At 40.4% G+C, this 19,287-nt stretch overlaps 2 protein-coding genes across 2 annotated transcripts; both read left to right on the forward strand.

Annotated features, from left to right (window-relative positions):
- Nucleotides 1-1,484: 1,484 nt before the first annotated feature.
- LOC137105571 (zinc finger protein interacting with ribonucleoprotein K-like) lies at nucleotides 1,485-3,950 on the forward strand. Its single transcript, XM_067487962.1, has 2 exons — nucleotides 1,485-1,692; nucleotides 2,827-3,950. The coding sequence occupies exons 1-2, from the start codon at nucleotides 1,530-1,532 to the stop codon at nucleotides 3,768-3,770; spliced, it is 1,107 nt and encodes a 368-aa protein (XP_067344063.1). The 5' UTR covers nucleotides 1,485-1,529; the 3' UTR covers nucleotides 3,771-3,950.
- A 1,613-nt stretch (nucleotides 3,951-5,563) lies between these two features.
- dna2 (DNA replication helicase/nuclease 2) lies at nucleotides 5,564-19,277 on the forward strand. Its single transcript, XM_067487975.1, has 25 exons — nucleotides 5,564-5,931; nucleotides 6,745-6,801; nucleotides 7,457-8,363; nucleotides 9,120-9,228; nucleotides 9,687-9,836; nucleotides 10,238-10,421; nucleotides 10,674-10,822; nucleotides 10,983-11,105; nucleotides 12,022-12,268; nucleotides 12,395-12,509; nucleotides 13,051-13,207; nucleotides 13,373-13,564; nucleotides 13,694-13,936; nucleotides 14,032-14,145; nucleotides 14,347-14,456; nucleotides 14,734-14,843; nucleotides 14,969-15,097; nucleotides 15,511-15,606; nucleotides 16,214-16,407; nucleotides 16,559-16,648; nucleotides 16,836-17,049; nucleotides 17,252-17,341; nucleotides 17,466-17,651; nucleotides 17,760-17,906; nucleotides 18,038-19,277. The coding sequence occupies exons 1-25, from the start codon at nucleotides 5,902-5,904 to the stop codon at nucleotides 18,089-18,091; spliced, it is 4,197 nt and encodes a 1,398-aa protein (XP_067344076.1). The 5' UTR covers nucleotides 5,564-5,901; the 3' UTR covers nucleotides 18,092-19,277.
- Nucleotides 19,278-19,287: the final 10 nt, after the last annotated feature.

Below are 19,287 nucleotides of genomic sequence, written 5' to 3' on the forward strand. Positions count from 1 at the left end.
TGGGGCTGCAGCTTCAGCTCACTTCACTGATGCAAAATTACTGCAACAGTGGATAAGGACTTTGAAAGTTTAACAAGTCCAATGACTATGCAGCAGCCATTAATATCAAAAAGGCTGCCAGGTGTCTTAAATGTTGACTTTAAACCTGCGGCCTAATGCTTCGTGAGACCATGTTCCTTTTGTAAACTGCAGGTTTTACCAGGATCTGCTGTCACCTCCTGGACAGCAACTGAAAATGCAAACGCCTTGTTATGCAGACAGGTAAAGTACTCTACATGGCTTTTTAAAAAAAAACTGACTTTGTTCCTTGATTTTTCCTTTTTTTTCCTTTTTTTGTGTCTTATTAGACCTAAAAAGCAAAAATTCGCCTTATAACCACTGCTGAGATAGTCCATATTTGTTTTCATTCATTTGTCTGGTCCTGATTCAGGGTTCTGTCTCATGACCTTTGGGTGGCAGCAAAGCTCCATCATTCAGAGCCACAGGGGCCATTGTGTGCCTCCGTTTCTGTCTCTCGTCTGTGTTGCCATGTCCGTTTCTACAATTCGGTTTATTGCTACACACAGATTCCTTGGACATGTTTAACACATATTTAACTAACTTTAACACAAAGTATATGTTTGTCTTAACACTAGCACTTGACTCTATAGACCACTGCAGGGGTGGAAGAAGTACTCAGTAAAAGAAGTAATATGTGTAGAATATTTTGTTACTGCATTCAGCACCAAATCTTGAATAAATCTTGTAGCACCAAAGTACTAAAAGTTCATTTACTCGTCAATATGACTTGAATATTCTTCAGAACCAAGTAAATTATATTACTGGATTAGAATAATTGTTGCATTCATGTTTAATGTTGTTTAATGTTGCAGCTTGTAAAGGTAGAGCTTATTTTAATTAGGTTTCTAAATGTACTACTGCATTTCATTCATAGGATCAAAAGTCCAATTTTGACTATAATATCACAATTAATTAAACCTTTCTGAATTAACCATAATACGCAAAGTATAGTAACTTCAGCTGTAAGATAAATACAGTGGGGTAAAAAGTACAGCATTTTCCTCTCCAGTGTAGTGGAATAAAGTAAGTTGATGATCAACGGCCTTCGGCCCGTCCCTTCGAACCCGCGGCCTTCTGCATCCCAACCCCTAGCAGTGGTGTAAAGTGACATAAAGTGTCAAAATAGAAATGCTTAAGGAGGATAAAGTAGGCTACAAGTACCTCAAACCATATTAGTAAGGGTTTTCCACCACCAATTTTCTTACTTGTTCACATAAGTGTATTTTATTGTAAAACAATAAAATAAAACTGTTCATTCAGGGTGGTCCTGTAGAACCAGACCATCTTAAATATTCAGATGACAATTCATTCCATGGAATTTTAAACTTATTGATTTTTTATTTTTTTTTTTATGAGCCAGTTTTTGTTTTTGTTTTTTGGCACAGCTGGTGAGATTACTTGTTTTCCCGCAATATCTGGCAACCCACCGAGGAGCTTGTCCAGCCCATCATAATACACAGTGCGCGGAAATGTTCAAGGCGGAAAAACTAAAAGCTTTGGTCAACGAGCGACTGAAGGCAGCTGCCGAGGAAATATTCCACCTGTTTGAACAAACTATCAAAGACTACGAGGAGGAAGTTTTTCGCTCAAAACAGGAGGTCGAGCAGCAACGACGGCGGTCCGTGAGGGAAGGTACGAGCAGGGACACACAATCACTGCGACCCCGTCAAAACACGGAAGCTGGTTAACAGGACACCTGTAACCTGGGAAACGTTCGCTTAGTGTCACTGCAGCTTTTTATCTTCTGAGTCTGATGCATAGGAGAAAGAAGGTAGCGCCATTTCGCATCCCTTATAGTATCATGTGGAGGGATGCAAAATGGCTGTCGCTTTTTTTTTTTCCCCTTGTATCTTTTTAGAACCAGTTGTTGACTAAAATGCACGATTAAAGAAAATGACCCCAACAGATGTAGAGAGAAGAGAGAGAGAGCGAGGAAGCTGTTTCCATTCAGCTCCCCTTCTATTCATCTACAGTCCATCTACTCCTTAGTGAAGTAGAACAAGAAGTGTGTTGTTAAGTAACTAGTCAAATACAAGTTTCAGCTACTTTACATTAATTTAATTCCACCAAAGTTTTGATGGTCCTCACTCCTCTACATGTATTTGATGCTGTTGTTAGCGTTTACCATCTTGCGCAGTACAGAGTAAGATTGAGGAGTAAAAGCAGGGTAAACTCAACCCTTTAGCAGTTGTGCAGTTTGTTTTCTACACCAAGTCTTTAATAAATACAAAACTCGTTCTTACAGAAAAATAGCTTTGCCATATTTTTAAGGGGAAGCTTGTAGTTTACAGCACAAGTGCAAAGTTAGTTATAAAATAAATACTTTCTCATTTTAAATGGTTTGTTTCGTGGGTTTGTATATGCTACAATTAGCTTTTACACTTACACCCTAACTAAAGAGTACATTTGTACACAGAAAAAGTCAATGAACTTTGGATGCTGTTTTCCCATAAATTAGCTTTTTGAATTAGTTCTTTCCTTGAAACTAAACAAGACCTAAACCTTTTAATTTTTTGCAGAAATGTTGATATTTATACATGTACTACAAAACTCGACTAGATTTCAGCATCACATTCAACAGGGTTTAAAATGACTTATTTTAACCCAGTTTGCCTGACATCAAGCGAAATCAGGAAAAAAATCTGCCTGCCTGGTGCAGCTCTTTGTTAAATACATTTTCAGGATAATTTGTAATGAATAAATATTGTATATTGCTAAAATTAACTGAACTAATGGGTTTTTCTGTTCATGTGTGGTACTGCCTAGCTCCTCTGCAGCTCTCTGTCCAGGATGGCAACCTTCTGTCTCAGCAGGAGCACTGGGAGAAGGCGGCTAATGAGGGGGAGGATGAGCAGGAGCTCCCACGAGTCAAGGAAGAACAGGAGGAGAAGCCGTGGGCTGCTCAGGCAGGTGAAAAGCAGGAGGAGGCTGATACTAAAAGCACTATGTTCAATATAATTTATGTGCAGAGAAGTGATGAAGATGGAAGTGACTCACCTCATCAAAACAAAGACCCTTTGCCCAGCAGCTCATCTGGACAGTTAAAAGTAGAACCTGATCAAGACGGCTGTGGTGCCGCAGAGTCAACCAGTGAGTGTCAGATTAGTGGAGATAGCGATGACGAATGGAGGGACAGTGGAGAAGCTAACTCAGGTACAAACAGGAAGACTTCACAACTAGCTGGTGAAGGTGCTGACAGGCCACACACCTGTAGTGTTTGCAACAAGAATTTCAGGATTAAGTCGATTCTTACCCGCCACATGAAGACGCACACAGGAGAGAAACCCTACAGTTGCAGCGTCTGTGGTAAAAGCTTCATCCAGCGTTCCTACCTGCAGACTCACATGAATTCTCACTCTGGACAGAAGCCGTACACGTGTAGCTTCTGTGGCAGAGGATTCACGCAGGTTGGGAACATGAACGCCCACATACGAATCCACACGGGAGAGAAACCTCACAGCTGTCCATACTGCGGCAAAAGCTTTAGAGAGAAAGCGGATCTTGTCAAGCACACAGTAATTCACACTGGTGAGAAACCGTACGGCTGCTCTGTATGTGACATGAAATTCAGCGCTCAGTCCAATCTGACGCGCCACATGAAGACTCATTCAGGGGAGAGGCCGTATAACTGCACCTCGTGTGGGAAGAGATTCATTCGGCGCTCACATTTAATCACTCACATGAAAACCCATGCAGGAGAGAACTTGTGAAATGATTACACCTCCTGCCCCATGTTATGTCCAAGGGGCAACAGTGCAGTGTTCTTCTCTAAAGACACATGAAAACCTTTAGCGGTGTTACAGTAGACATGGGATTACATTTCAGATTTTTTTGAATAAAAGATGCTGGTTTGTAGTTTTGTACTGTTGAATAAAGTGCACAATCAGTGAGTTGCTGTACTTTGTGTTTTTTCAAGGGTCTTACTGATTTGTATTTTGTTAGGGCTCTAGAATCATTGTGATCCAAACTAAACTGTAATTCTTTGTTTTTTCAGCAAACATTTTTAATGCTTCTAGTTTTGATGACAGGTTTTCATTTATGCTGCTTTCTTTGAAAGTTGTGGACAGTATTTATGGTTTTTGTCTGAACATAAAAGGTGTCACATTTTTCTCAAGGTAAATATTCTTTGGAGATAAGTCAAATTATGGAAAACATTTGCAGATTTTACTGCAATAACCTTGTAATGGACACAGAAAATGCTGTTCAGTCATCGTCCTAACACTCTACAGCCAGTCTTTGGACTATATACTCTCTCACTGCAGGCATATGCTCATCATTTTAGTTTATCATTTTACCATGTTACTGTTTGCTAATTAAATGCATAGAACAAGATAGTTTTTGAGGGTGTTAGATGAAAAGTCAGTTCACTTTGATTGGAACGTGAGTGTAACAAATTTCATGAAACTACTTCCAGTGCTTAATGAGACAGTTCACTGTAAAGCATAAATGTCAATCTACCGGTGGTGCTGGTGGAAAGGTCACAGGTTCCACAAAGTCAGTAGGATTTATCCTCTGCTGACCACGCATGTCTGTATAAATGTTATGAACCTCCATCAGATAGATGTGGAGGTTTTTCAGTGGTGAACCAAAAAAAGACCGTTTTTTTTTTTTATTTCCAGGTAATGATCAAGGTGCGATGACTCTTTTACACTGTAAAATAAAAAAAATGGCAATGCCAGTAGAAGTCTTGATTCAATTAAGATTACCTGTAGGCAGTAGTGGTGGCAGCCACATTGCATCAGCTGTTCCAAAGGTCAAAATGCAGAAAGGTGCAACTACGGTTCAACTGCCGCTCCTATTTATTTTAATCATTATCTAATGAGGGTTTTACAGCCAGATCTCTGTAGACATCCTCATAATCCCAACAACCTTCCAGAAGAAAAGAAGGTAAGTCAACAGTAGAATTATTTTCAGATGGGCTGAAACCTCAGGTTTCAGAGAATCAAATTTTATGTAGAAATCTCAAATGCTCAGTCCTTGTTAAGTTTAATTAATGTTTCAATGAGAACAATTTTAAAAACCTTAATTCTTAGAATATTATTTTGAAAGATGTATTTTATTGTAATAACTATTGTAACCTTTTCCTTAGGAGAATTATCTACTATAAACACAAGTCACATCTATGTCCTAAAGTGCAAACAAAAAACAAAATTATCCTTAACATAACTAAGGAGCACAGATCTCTGTGACTAGAGATTTGATGTAGAACAAAAGCAGCACAACTAAACTAATGGTTACTCTGCGGTGGCTTTTCAATAATAACACATCATGATTTATTGGTTGATTACACTTTGTATTAACAGTCTCCAAAGCAACTAAAGTTGTTATTTAATATAAATGCAATAGGGTAAACGTATAATATTGAACTCTAAATGAAATTACACTATGAAAATAACCTAAGCTTTTTCCCTTTAAAACTTCAACAACAGAACAAACCAGAAACGCTTGTCACACACCTACAGAGGGCGATGATTTTTCCGCCAAAAAAACACGTGTTTACGCCGGAGCGCTGCTCTTTGCGTCATTTCCGTAACACGAAAATGAAAATTTGGCGCGACCAGCTTCTGAATCGCCCACAAACAGTAGAAGACGATCGGTACGGCGGGTTTTAATGGAATATGTGGGTAGTTACGGCCGGTAACGACAGTGATGACCTTCCAGACTCTGGAGATGAAGCAGAGCGAGCTGTTTTCTGGAGGACGTAGCCAAAAGATGAGCGGTTAGCTAACGTTAGCTTTGACAACACCGCGGGCCCGTTAGAGAAAAGACGCCGACAATAAGCGGCTTAATCCGCTGTAAAAGCTAAAAAACGCGACAACCTGCGGTTCGATTACAGTCACCATGAACAGAACAAAGCTGAAGAAAAACAAGGTGAGCATCTGGTCTAACTACAAACTACGATTCACTGGTGTCTTCATCCTCAGGGTGCAGACAGGTTTCAGTTTTCTGGGCAAGACTGTAGGAAAACAGCGTTTTATTTAGATATTTAAACGTAAACCCCTCAGCTTAGGTTTGCAGTGGAGAAAGTATTTCTATGTTTTAAAAGAAGCACCAATACTGCACTGATAAAATACTCAAATACAAGAATTTGTATTTTTATTTATTTGTATACAGTTCCTTACCAAACAGTAAAAAGCTGTTCTACGATGAACTTAAAGTAGCAAAAGTGAAAGCAATGCAGAAGGAAATGTCCCTGTCAGTGTTTTATAAACTGTATCATTAGGTTTTTTTGGTTTTTTTTTTTTTTTTTTTTTTTTACTGGTGCATTAAAATCATTGTGAATGACTCATTTATCATTGTAGTTTGGATATGGAGAGTCTATTTTAAAACAAAATAATAAAAAAAAACCTTATAAAAACTTTGTTATTAACAAAACTACAGCATTTGATGAAGCCCCTGCATTAATTGATATTCTGGGAAGACCCGTATGGAAACGGTCAAGTCAATTAAATGTTGTACAGTATTTCACTCTAAAATATTGTGAAGGAGACGTGTAAATGGAAATGCATAAAGTACAATTTTTAGTGACACACTCTCTCTGCTGATCATTTAATGTGAAGCTTTTGCATGTTGGGACCCTTTTTACAGTCTCAAATGTTGAGTGGTTTTTACGAGCTGACTCCTTGACAGACGAGTGGCACCTGTGAAACGCTGGTAAACATTTGCTTTTGTGGTTTCTGTCAGGTGTCTCTAGGAGGGCAGAAAAACATCTCATCGTTCTTTTCCTCTCAAAGCCACAAGGTAATGTTTTTTTCTTTTTAATGTAGTTTATGTCTGTGCTGCCTTTTCTTTTGTTTTTGTCCATGTGCATGTTCAGGCAGGTACGACACACACTGTTCGTATCACTCAGGAGACACGTTACACAAAGTTTATCTAGTGCACCGTGATTTACTTGCCTTTATATGAGCGTTTTGGAGTCAGCATCATGTATCTAATCATTTTCAAAAAATAACCCAATTATGTTTTAATAGGATGATTAAAATGCACTACAAGCTAAAAGTATTTTTAATGTGATGATTTGACTTGCGGTTTTCTATTTTTAATATGGGAAAAAAAGAGTGCCTGAATCCTTATGAAGCTTGGAGGCTTTCTATTTGTGCTGAAAATGTAATGATTTGATGTTTGAAACTGCATTTCATGAAGTGACACATGCTTCAGTATCATTCTTCCATTTCTAATGGCAATATTAGATATAAAATGTAACAAAAGACGGTAGACAGGTAATATGGTTTTTCTTTGCTTGTCTTTTTGTTGTTGTAATTTACCTTCTTTTCCTTTATTTCTCTACTGCACATAGTTATTTTACTGTTGAACGTGCACTTAGGAACTTTGCTACTTCTGGTATAATTGTTTAGGTTATGTATTGAACTACACATTTATACTGTGTTACTTTTAGGACAAGTTGTCTTCAAAAAGCTTATCCGTCACCGTCACAGCACTCGCCAAGTCGGAACCTCAGATCAAGAATGGTGAAACCCCTCTGTTCCGACTGCATTCCCCCTTAAAGAGGAGTGTTCTCGGGGAAATTGAAAACCTCCCACCCTCTTCACCAGATCTTCTCCTGTCTGTGCCTGAGACCCCCAACAGTCAGATCAGACTTAGTTCTTCCTGTTCCCACAGAGAGGCGGGTTGTCTGAGCCCCCGGCACAACACAGAGGTGGTGAGCCTGGTGGAGATTGGTCAGCTGTCCCCCATCTGTCGTAGTCCCCGCTCCAAAGGGCAGAGAATGCGGAGAGTAATGTGCAGTGAGGGAGTAAAAGCCAATAGTGAAGAAGGATGCTCTTTGAAAAGACTCTTCAGCCCCCCTGAAGAGTCCCCCCATCCCAAGAGACCAAGAGTTATGCTCAGCCCCACACGTAACAACTTAAAACTAACTAATCCTGTCATTGGCCCCTTGAAGACAGCTAGTTTCTCCAGCGGTGTGTCAGGGAGTCATGGAGAAGGCACTGAAGGGGACTTTAATGAAAGCAGAAATGCAACACTGTCACTGAAGCCTGTTTTGTGCCGCACTTTGGCACAACAGAGAAATCATCAGGAAGAGCGAGACAGGGAAGAGTCAGGTTCCTATTTCACTGTGATAACAGAGCAGAGTGCAATTGAGGAGAGGACCGATGTGAACCTTTGTCTGGCTAAAGATACACGCTCTCTTGATGCTCGTGTTCATGAAACCAGCGCGCAAATCGTTATTTCTGCAGACAGAGCTGAGAATGAGGGAGTAAGAGACAAAAAAGAGACGAGAAGAACTGCCGTGACATCATCAAAGGGAGACGACGTGACCTCATCAGATGAACAACAAATTACAGGTTAGGGTCTATCTATCCATCTCCACTATAAATATATAAAACCTTTTTTTTCCTGCTGGGGCCAGTTTTTGACTTAAACAAAAAACCAGATGTGTTGTGGAATTTCCAACACCACCCATGCATTCTTCATTGAAAACCTTAATTTCTTTTTAAAGGTGTTGCTGTGTACTGAGCTGCCAATAGGGTCGCAGTGGGAATTTAGAGAACTGCTGCATACCCTCTGACCAATGAAGCAAAGCTCAGATGTATTATGATATAATAAATGTTATGCAGTAGAGCGTGGCTGGTTGTGGTCACAGAGCGAGAGGGTTCACCCTCAACTGTGGCTGCTCACTAGTAAGTCTGTCATTATAGAACGAAATCCAGATAATGGAGCTCTCTGGAATGTGGTATTGCTAAGGATGGTTGAGAAATGATGCTATAGCTAATACGGGTTGCTGTGATGTTTTACATTGAAAGGTCGCACAGATCACAGGGATTGGTTGGATTAACTGTTGCGATTGCTACATCTCAAATTCTAGGAGAGACTGTACATGGATACCACAGCTTCACATAACCTGGTAGAGCAGTGATGAAAATAAGACAACCATCAAAAGTGTTACATCATCTTTCCTGTCTGTGGGATCAGCAGTGTTTTTGAGAGTGTTTTTTTTTTTTAAGTGTGTGTATATATACAGTATATGTCAGTACAGCAGTGATTCACATCTCTATCTCTGAATGTTTTCATTAGCTTTTAATTTTACATATAATCCACAGGAAAGAGCTCAATGTGTCCTGTTGAAGATCAGTTGGATGAGAGCTGGTTTGCAGAGCAGCTGAATCCTAGTAAAGCCCTTGTCACACAGGATAAATCCAAAAAGCCCTGGTGAGAAACTCATGAACACACAGAATAAGGGTCTAACTGCACTGTTTGCTAAAGTACATACATTTGTTTAAATATCAAAGTTAGAATGATTAAAGAGGTGAGATTAAAGGAGTTGTTGGTCATTGTGATGCTGACTGAGCAGGATGGTGGTGCTGAAACATTTCTTTTGTGTGAGGACAACAGTCATTCTTCATTCATCCTCAAAGTGAGTTGTGAGTGAAAAGATGCTGAGGTTCATTTTTCTGCTACAGTTTGAGCAGGCACAAAATGACCAAAAACAGACATAAATGTCCAAGAGTAGACATTAAATGACAAATGATAGACAATAAAAGACCCAAACACACATAAAAATTATTCTCAAAAAACAGATGCTAAATTAGCACAGACAGACTCAAAGATGTTGAGGGTCCCTTCCCCTTCCCCTCATGTATGTAATCAGTTTCTCTCTCCCCCTGCAGTAAGGTACCAGATCATGTGATTCTTTCTGGAGGCTCAAACAACCGCTACTGGGTTTTGGACGTGGAGGAGAAACCAGGCCACAAAACGCTGACCATCTCGTGCTTCAGAGCTCTACATCCAACGGAGACATGTCTGCTGAAAGATGGATGGTAGTGCAGTTATTCTACTCTGCTATTTGGTTTTTGTTTTCCTCATAATGTACATTTTTCCTAAATTCCTGAAATGCACCCTGGATTTACCACGCATCATAACTTCCAGCTTTTCATAATTGTATTTTTTAAAAAAACAAACAAAAAAAAAAACGATTCAGTGGAGGAAGAAGTACTCTGATAATTAACACTGTGTACTGTGTCCTGGTATCAAAAGAATGGAGTGGAACAAAAGTAGAATATTGCCTCTGAAAAGTAAAGTTTGCAGGAGCAGAAATGTAAATTAGTAAGATAGTATTGAGTTACTTTCCACCCCCTTTTAATTTTGACTTACGTACTGTGTGCATTGCAACTTGTGGAAATTTCTGTGTATAAAATGATCGCTCCTTGGCGGTTTTCAGGGAGGTGATGCCTGTTTTTCGTGGGGATGTGGTTCATTTGGAGGGCCGATCTGATGGTGGAACCTGGATAGTGGGCAGGGAGCAGGGCTTCCTGGTCTTATTTCCTGATACACTCATTTCAGGGACCAGCATCTCAAGCTCGATCCGCTGCATGAGGCGTGCAGTCCTGGGAGATATGTTCAAGGTGAAAGATTTCACTTTTAATATCATTAGCTGTTTTTATGCCGGTTGATTTTTGTGCCTCTTGTCTTTGCATTTCCAGGTGTCTTAAAGTTGACAATACACATTAGATTGAAAGCTGACAGCTATTTACCACAGGTGTCACCCACCTGAACAATAACCACTAAACTAACTTCAAAACAGGTTTTCGTGTTAATTATCGTTCGGGCCGTAGCTTGATGATCTTCTGGTTTTTGTTCTATGTGCTGTAATGCAGAGTTTTGATGGTGGCTCCAAGCAGATGCTGAATGGCACCATGGTACATGAAGTCTTTCAGAGAGCAGCTGCAGCTAAAGACTTTTCTTTGGAAACACTAACTCGGCTGGCTGACCAAATCCTGCACAGTCCTCAGCACCTGGGAGACATGTAAGTAATTAGACTACACCAAGCACTCGGTCAGAACAGTCTAACATGCATTAAGCTTTGACCAGTTGTAATGCATCAAGATGAATCATACTGTAACTTTGTGTTACTTTGTACATTTGTCTTGTTCAGTTATGTTTGTTTTTGTGCCGTGTGTCTTAAGGTACAGTTTGGGTGTTAGTCAGGAAGAGATGAAGCAGGAACTGCGTGATTACCTCCCCTCTCTGGAATATTGGGCTGCGGAATACCTCAGCTCCCCAACTCCAAAAACCATCAGTCTCAAAATGTATGTGTACACACATTTGTAGGTATTTGCCCAAACCAACCAGTATCTGGGTGTGTGGGGTGGGAAAATGTCAGTGGGTGGTATTCACAGAAAAGTGATTATTATGAAAGTAAGGATGTTTCTCCTGGGGATCAGCAGAATCTGCTGCCAGTTCTGCCCATATTCTGTGACAGTTGGTGGAAACTGTGTTTAAGTGTGAACTGTCCAGTCTGAAAGTCTTGGCTCGTCTTCCGGTGTGTCCCCAGCTTTCAGCCTCACCCCTGCTATTTGAACCAGCGGTGTCCTTCCGGTTTCTCATTGGAACTTTAGTGTCCAGTGAGTCACACTAGAAGTGCAGCAGATTAGAACTTGTATTCTTGTTTCTGTATATAGTATATACATTTAGGTACTTACACTAAAGCTGGTATCAGAATATCTAATTGTCTTTTTGTTGTCAAACATTTGTACCTCTATCTTTGAAATAATGCATTCACAAAAATATCCACACTCCCAATGTGTAAAACTATAAAATCACCGACTTACAGTAATGACCTGAATGCTTACCTTACCCATTATAACCTCTTACCTAATGATTACCCCCCCTAACAATAGACTTAACCTAACCTTAAATTAATTCTACGCCCTACATTTGTAAATTTTACATATAAAAATGTATGTATCCAGATAACACAAGTAATATAAACACTAGGCGATGGAGACTTGCTAACAAAACTAGCTAAATTAGCACTAATTATACAAAATAATTGTTTTGTTTGTAAATTATATTAGTTATTGTCAGAATATTCTCATCCCAAGTGCATAACTTATGTCATTAATTTTTTTTTAAGGTAAGGTTTAATTACATTTGCCAATGTGCTTTGTAAAACCAGTTTGACTAAAGATTTTAGTACTTGTCTATTCCTGTGTCTGACGTCAGGCCCAGCAACAGCAGAGCTCCTACAAACCGGAGTCAGGACTCGGCGATCATCACAGTCACGGAATTGGCAGATATAGAAGAAAATGTGTGGTCACCAAGACTTGGTCTGAAAGGGAAAATCGACGTGATGGCGCAGGTTCAAATCCAAAGACAACGAAACGGCAATCACAGAACTCTAGAGAGGAAGACGCTTCCCCTGGAGCTGAAAACTGGAAGAGAGTCAAACTCCATAGAGCATCGTAGTCAGGTTGGTGTCCAGCCCCCCAGTGTTCAGTTAGGTAGACTTACTGTACACCTGCAGACTGGTGGGGTCATGGAAAAACGAATCTATCCACATTTAATCTGGTCAGCGGACTCTTCTTTCTGTGTTTAGGTGATTCTGTACACTCTGATGAGCATGGAGAGATACAATGCTGAAGCCGGCTTCCTACTTTACCTCAAGACTGGCAACCTGTACCCTGTAGGGGCCAGTCACATGGACTGCAGAGGTACTGTGGAAGTGCTTATAAAACCTGCAGTTGGTAATGGTTATGTGAAAATATAAGCCTTTATTAACGGGATCTTAGAATATTTTTCTATTTTACTAAAAAAAATCTAGAGCATCTAGAAAGCAAGTTTGGATGGGTTAAAGCTTTGGGGCTTCAATTTTGTAAAACTTGCAGCAGCTGTAGAGCAAAATTACTACAACACATTAGTGATTTTAGGTTTTGATTTCGTCTCTGCGTAAAAATCCAAGGAGCATGAGTTTAGAAGTGCTTACTTCTATATGTTAATATGCAGTGTTACATATAATAAATATTTATCAAATCCTTAAGTTTTACTGCAGTAAAACAAGCTGTGGAATCATCTTCACATCTGTAGCGTTAAACCTCTAACACACTATTTATTTTAAGCTTTAATTGCACTGATTTGTACCCAAACATGGCGGCACAGTGAAATCAACAAAGGGTCTTCTTGCAGTCTTTTACCGCGGCCTTTTCATCTTCTCGTGTTTTTTTTTTTTTTTCTCTTTTCTCTTAAAACTGTCAGAGCTGCTAAAGCTGAGGAATACTTTGGTTCATCACATCCACAACTTTACAGAGAAAAAAGCAGAGCGGAGCGTTTTGTCTCGGCTTCCTGACATCGTGTCAAACAGACAAATCTGCCAGTATTGTCCTCAAAGGAGAAACTGTGCTTTGTATGAGAGGTAAAGCTTTTTTCATTTTGATTTTAGAATCACGGAATTTTCTTTATCAAATCTAATCAGCTGGCACAAATAATATGTAGGTAGCAGTTAAGAGTCATGTCTTCCATTCTTGTTCCTTGCTTGTCCCTCTTTCTCTTACTTGACAACTCTTCATGCTTTCTCCAGAGCGCTGAATACCAGCTCCACAGATTTGAGCGAGGATGTTGTGCGTGACTTCCTGCAGGACGAGACAGGCCATCTCACTATGCCACATCTCAACTATTTTGCCCACTGGCTGCTGCTCTGCTGCCTGGAGGCTGCCACCATGGAGGCCAAGAATGGCCGAAAGAGAGTGTGGCTTCAGACGGTTGAGGAAAGGTACAGCAAAGACTGTACTCACAAACGTAGACACGTAAACACTGGGAGTCGATGGCTTCTCTGAATTTTTCTGAACTCCAGAAGTGCATATAACTTGTATATGTTGCTGTTTCTCTCCTGGGTTTGTAGTGAGAAGAGTGGGAGCTGTGTGGGGAACATGCAGCTCAGTGGCCCAGTGACCGTACAGTCTGAAGGAGTCTATCTCCATCGTTTCCAGCGTAGCAGTGTTGCATCCCAGCAGGTTTTGGGCAACAACGGTTTGTCCAGTGGGGATCGCATTGTCGTGAGCGACACGGAAAGTCGCCTTGTTGGCTTGGCAACGGGATACCTGTGTGAGGTCAGCAAGACATCAGTCAGCTGCACTCTGGACAGGTGAGGAAAAAATATTTGTGTCATTTGGCTTAATAAAACAAATCTAAAACAAACAAATGATCTGCAGCTGTTTCCTTGTTTAATGTGTTTTACAGGGACTTGTCGAAGTTCAGTGACATGTTTCTTCGCTTGGATGGAGATGAAGGTGTGGTGGGCCTCAGTACTCACCTCACTAATCTCTCCAGACTGATGGAAAACTGTCAGGACAGGTAGCCTGAGTGAAATTCCATTTTTTTTAAAGTTCCAAAATGCCATATAAGTGATGGAAAACAGGCTTATCCCACAGAAATAAAAAAAACTAGGTTATAGTTTAACCAATAGCCACATGTGTTCTATTGTAGGTTTGCTGTTTGGAATAGTGCCTTTGTGTTATTAATATTTATTTTTCGTTCAAATGTCTGTCTGTGCAGTGGTCGTCTGAGGGAGCTGGTTGTTGACCTTCGTCCCCCAGAGTTTATTTCCAACCTCAGTTCCGTTCTGCCCAGAGAGGCCAAGGACACTGTGGCCAACATCCTCAAAGGTCACGATACTGCTCTGCACTTCTGCCTTTCTCACATACTCTGCTCTACTAATGTTGGAACAGTTCAGTAAATTAACTTTGTAGAAGAAAGCTATTACACTCAATATGTAGATCTCCAGAACCGTCGCACAGATGATGAAATTGTAGTTTCATACTCGGGTCAAAAATAGGAAAATTGGACACCTTCACTATTATTTTCTAACATGAAGACATCTCATCACAGTTTTCCATTAAAGCCTGTGGGGTGACATTGTGCCCTTGTTTGCTTGTTGCATAGGTCTCAACAAACCCCAGAAACAGGCCATGAAGAAGGTGTTGTTATCTAAGGATTACACACTAATCGTTGGCATGCCTGGCACGGGCAAAACCACAACAATCTGCACCCTGGTAAAGTCCTCACTTTCACTTTTAAGCTTTATCAAATCTAAACTATAAACCAGTGTTGTCTACCTTCTGTGACCAAACTGTGTCTTAGCTGTTTTTCTCTGTTTACGTCTTTCGGCTGTTTGTAGGTTCGCATTCTACATGCATGTGGGTTCAGTGTGTTGCTGACCAGCTACACTCACTCTGCTGTTGACAACATCCTGCTGAAGTTGAAACGTTTCCGGGTTGGGTTTCTGCGTCTGGGGCAGAGCCAGAAGGTGGGACAACAGTTGACGTCTTTATTCTTCAGCCTTGTGTGAAACCGTTCATTTTAGCTACGGTCTCTGAGATCCCGCTTACCAAAGTCCACTCTGTTCCAGTGGGCCAAGCAGCCTAGTTAGCCGTGTGTGTGTGTGTGTGTGCGTGTGTGTGTGTGTGTGTGTCCAGTATACATGCATTTAAGGACTTGTACATAAAACTGTTAGGAACATTGTGGGAGGAGCCAGAAAAAGTCTCTGATAGTTGGGAAAGTCTCACAACAGTTTCGACAGTGCAAATACACATTTTGTGTATTTTTGAAATGTTCCTGAATAGTTTGTGGAAAGTGGATGCATTTTAAAAATGAATTTTCTTTCTCTCCAGTATTCTAGTCGTGATTTCTCAATTGTTTTCTGCCCCCCACCCTCTCCAGGTTCATCCTGAAATCCTGTCTTACACAGAGGAATCTGCCAGAAAGTGCCAGAAAGTTCACACTCTGTCTGACTTGGAGCAGCTTTATAAAAAGGAGGTGAGATATTAGTTTGAGCAACATTTTAATAGCAAATACAAGTTTAACTGATTTTACATAAACTGTGGTCGGCAGTCAGCAGTGCTTTTCATAAGAACATTTTACATCTCAGTGATTTTCCTCATTTGTTATCACCGTAATTCAAAACAGTCGGTAAGATGTGTGAAATGTATATAAAAACAAATCTCATCAACTCATATCAACCGGCGTAAAAACACATTCCACATCAAGGTACGGAACATGTTCTGCTTTGGCGACCCCTGAAAGCACAAGCCCAACGCTGTTGATCTATGAAATGCTCCAACATTTCTTTTTGATTTGTGGCAATAACTTCTTTTTGTTGCCCCTGTTCCAACGTTTTTGAGATGTGTTGCTGCCATCAAATTCCAGATGATGATATTTTCCATGAAATACTTTGTATGTCTCTGATGTGCTGTTTATGCTCTACTGTGCATAGATCTGGTTGAGATCTGCAAATCATTGCATTCTGTGTTTATTTCCGTTTTCACATCCTCCCAAATTTTTTTAAGGTTGTACATGTCATAACATTTAAGTGTAATAAATGCCTTTTGTTCAAAGCAGCTCCTCTTTTTGTTTTTTTTCCTAGCTGGTAGTGGGAACCACCTGTATGGGCATCAAACATCCCCTTTTCACACGTCGCCGGTTTGATTTCTGCATTGTAGATGAGGCGTCACAGATCAGCCAGCCTATCTGTCTGGGACCTTTGTTCTACGCCAAGAGATTTGTCTTGGTTGGAGATCACCAACAACTGCCGCCAATAGTGCAAAATCAGGAAGCTAGGTATAAGTTTGTACTAGAACATGGAAAACATGAGTAGTAATTTTTTTTGTCATCCTTGGTGCACAGCATGTAGGGAGTGTGATGGATCCCGTTATGCGATTGATGTAGTGTTGTAGAAAGGTCTGTTTTTTAATTTTTCTTTCTTCTCCAGGACACTTGGGATGGATGAAAGTTTGTTTAAGCGACTGGAGCTTCACAGTGAAGCAGTAGTTCAACTCAACGTACAGTACAGGATGAATAGGTAAACCTACACGAACACATCACCCGGAATTCTTTATTTTCATGAGCTCAGATTTGCTCTAAAACATTATGAATACACTTAACTTTATAATTAGCTAGTGGTGACTAAAATCTGTGTGTGTGTGTGTGTGTGTGTGTGTGTGTGTGTGTGTGTGTGTGTGTGTGTGTGCGTGCGCTCCTGTCTTCAGGCAGATAATGTCTCTCAGTAACTCCCTGATGTATGAGGGCCGACTTGAGTGTGGATCAGAGAGGACCGCCTCAGCCCTGCTCACCCTGCCTTTCCTGCTCTCTGTCCATTCAGAGATCGGCGCTTACTCTCAGGCTCATCCACAGCTCGACCTGGCATGGATACAGGACACACTGTTGCCGAGCAACCCTGTTTGCTTCCTCGATTGCTCAATGGTTGGTGGGATAGAACATACACTGCAAACAGAAGGTTAAACAGTGTTTAAAATGTGTTGACTTAGAAATGAGAAGCCTTTGAGTGAGAGTTAGAGGAGGTGTCATGCTGTCGGTGATTTACATTTCAGATTGAATAGATTAGTGACAGGGTATGAGCATAAAACCATATAGAGGAGTTTCTCTCAACTCTGTCCCCCTGTAGGTGCCAGCCCTGGAGTCTGTGGAGCAGGGTGGTGTTAGCAATCACACCGAGGCTGCTCTCGTACACATGTTGCTGTCACTGCTGATAAAGGTACATCAGGTTCCCCACTGATACTCAATAACGGTTTAAGGGTGTAATGAATTACATTTTAATACAAATACGTTTACATTTTCAGGATCGTTGTTATGGTGCTGACCCATTTTTCTTTTTTCAGGCCGGGTGTAAACCCAGTGATATAGGCGTCATTGCTCCCTACCGACAGCAGTTAAAGACCATCTCCACTCTGCTGCAGTCCTCTGCTTTCACCGGTGTGGAGGTTAACACGGTGGACCGATACCAAGGACGGGACAAAAGTCTCATTGTGGTCTCTTTTGTCAGGAGCACTGCAGAGGAAGGAAATGTAAGTCTTTCCCTTCCCAGCTACTCGTTGGTTTTTTTTTTTTAGTTTTTTGTGCCTTTGTAATTGAACAAGTGAGAGGAAACCTGACCTGATTCCCTCTCTCGATAGTTAGGAGAGCTGTTGAAGGACTGGCGTAGATTGAATGTAGCCATTACCCGGGCCAAACACAAGCTGCTGATGGTGGGCTCTGCCACGACGCTACGACGCTACGCACCTGTGGAGAAGCTGCTCCACCATCTCCAGCATGAGAACATGATATCCTTTACAAATACATCTTGCTGTTAAAACTTTCCCTCAATTTCCATACAAATAGTTCTTTAATGGGTATATTGTTTTCATTACATTTGCCAATTTTTTATTTGTTTTTTCCTGAACCATTACTTTACATTATCCAGCTCCCACCAGCTGCCCACAAGGCCTTACCCAGCATGGCCCTGTGACAGAAGGCTGTGGATCCATGATGGGGTTTCTGGTCCAGTGCCCGCCTCAGTGGAGCAGCCAGTGGTTGTGTGGTTCAAAACTTTGTCCTTTGAGCAGAAATGTCAGTCAATATTCTTAAGAGTGCTTTGCACAATATAAAATGCAATGTTTTGTTGAAAACATGCCTATAATTGTCAGAGCATCATACGTAGACTGAACCTCGGGGTTTGTGGAGATCTTCAATGTTTTCCTGCTAATTTTACTGTTAATTCACCTGAAATGGTACACACTTCACATTCTTAGTTTTAGCAGCATTTGTGATTGTCCACACTGTGAAACGATGGACAAGGATGAGTTACAGACCAGTTGAACTACTAACACACACACACACACACAAACTGCAGCTAAAACACGTCGTGTTAGGGATAACGATACAATGCATCAAATTAGTCCCTGGTTAGTATTTATAACAAAATACCTCTGGCAGTAGACTGACATTATCTTATGGTAGCGTAACTATTGGTACTTTCACAGGACTTGGTTACACATGGAATCATCCATAATGTGAATATGCACACTAAGCAGGTAGTTATATACAGAATTTTAGTTTTCGACAAACAGTCAAAATAAGCTAATAAACATCCGTCAGTTAACTCATCTTTAGTTTTAAAGACCTTTAGATTAATTAATTATTTAGTGGATCCACTATGGATCACTGGACCTGATAAGAGTCGTTGCATTATCAGAACTTCTTTATAATGTTGTTGTTACACTGAAAGAAATGGGAAAGCAAAAAGTGGTACGTGAATCTGATTCTTTCAAAGAGCACGTTTACGGCATCATATTGCCAGTAACGACAAAAGCTAAATTAAAACCCCCAAAATCCATTTCCCTCAACGCTTTTGTATGATTCAGGACTAAAGCTGTGAGAGATTTATTGTGGAGGAAACAATTCAGTGTCATAAGTTAAAACAAAGGAATCTCTAGGAAACCACAACCTGGAATATATTCGGATTTGAAAATGTTTTTTTAATCTGATGCCATTTGATGATTTAACTAATTTTTTGTGTGTCCGTTAACATCTTGGCAAACAGATTTAACTGTGATTCTACCTTTGATCTGTTTTATGTCCAACACCTCTGATTTTACATGTTTTGTATTTGACGTACATTTTATTGTGTTATGTGAATTAAATAATAAAAAAGTCCTTTTCTCA

Source organism: Channa argus, chromosome 2, assembly GCF_033026475.1.
Source record: "Channa argus isolate prfri chromosome 2, Channa argus male v1.0, whole genome shotgun sequence".
Lineage (NCBI taxonomy): Eukaryota > Metazoa > Chordata > Actinopteri > Anabantiformes > Channidae > Channa > Channa argus.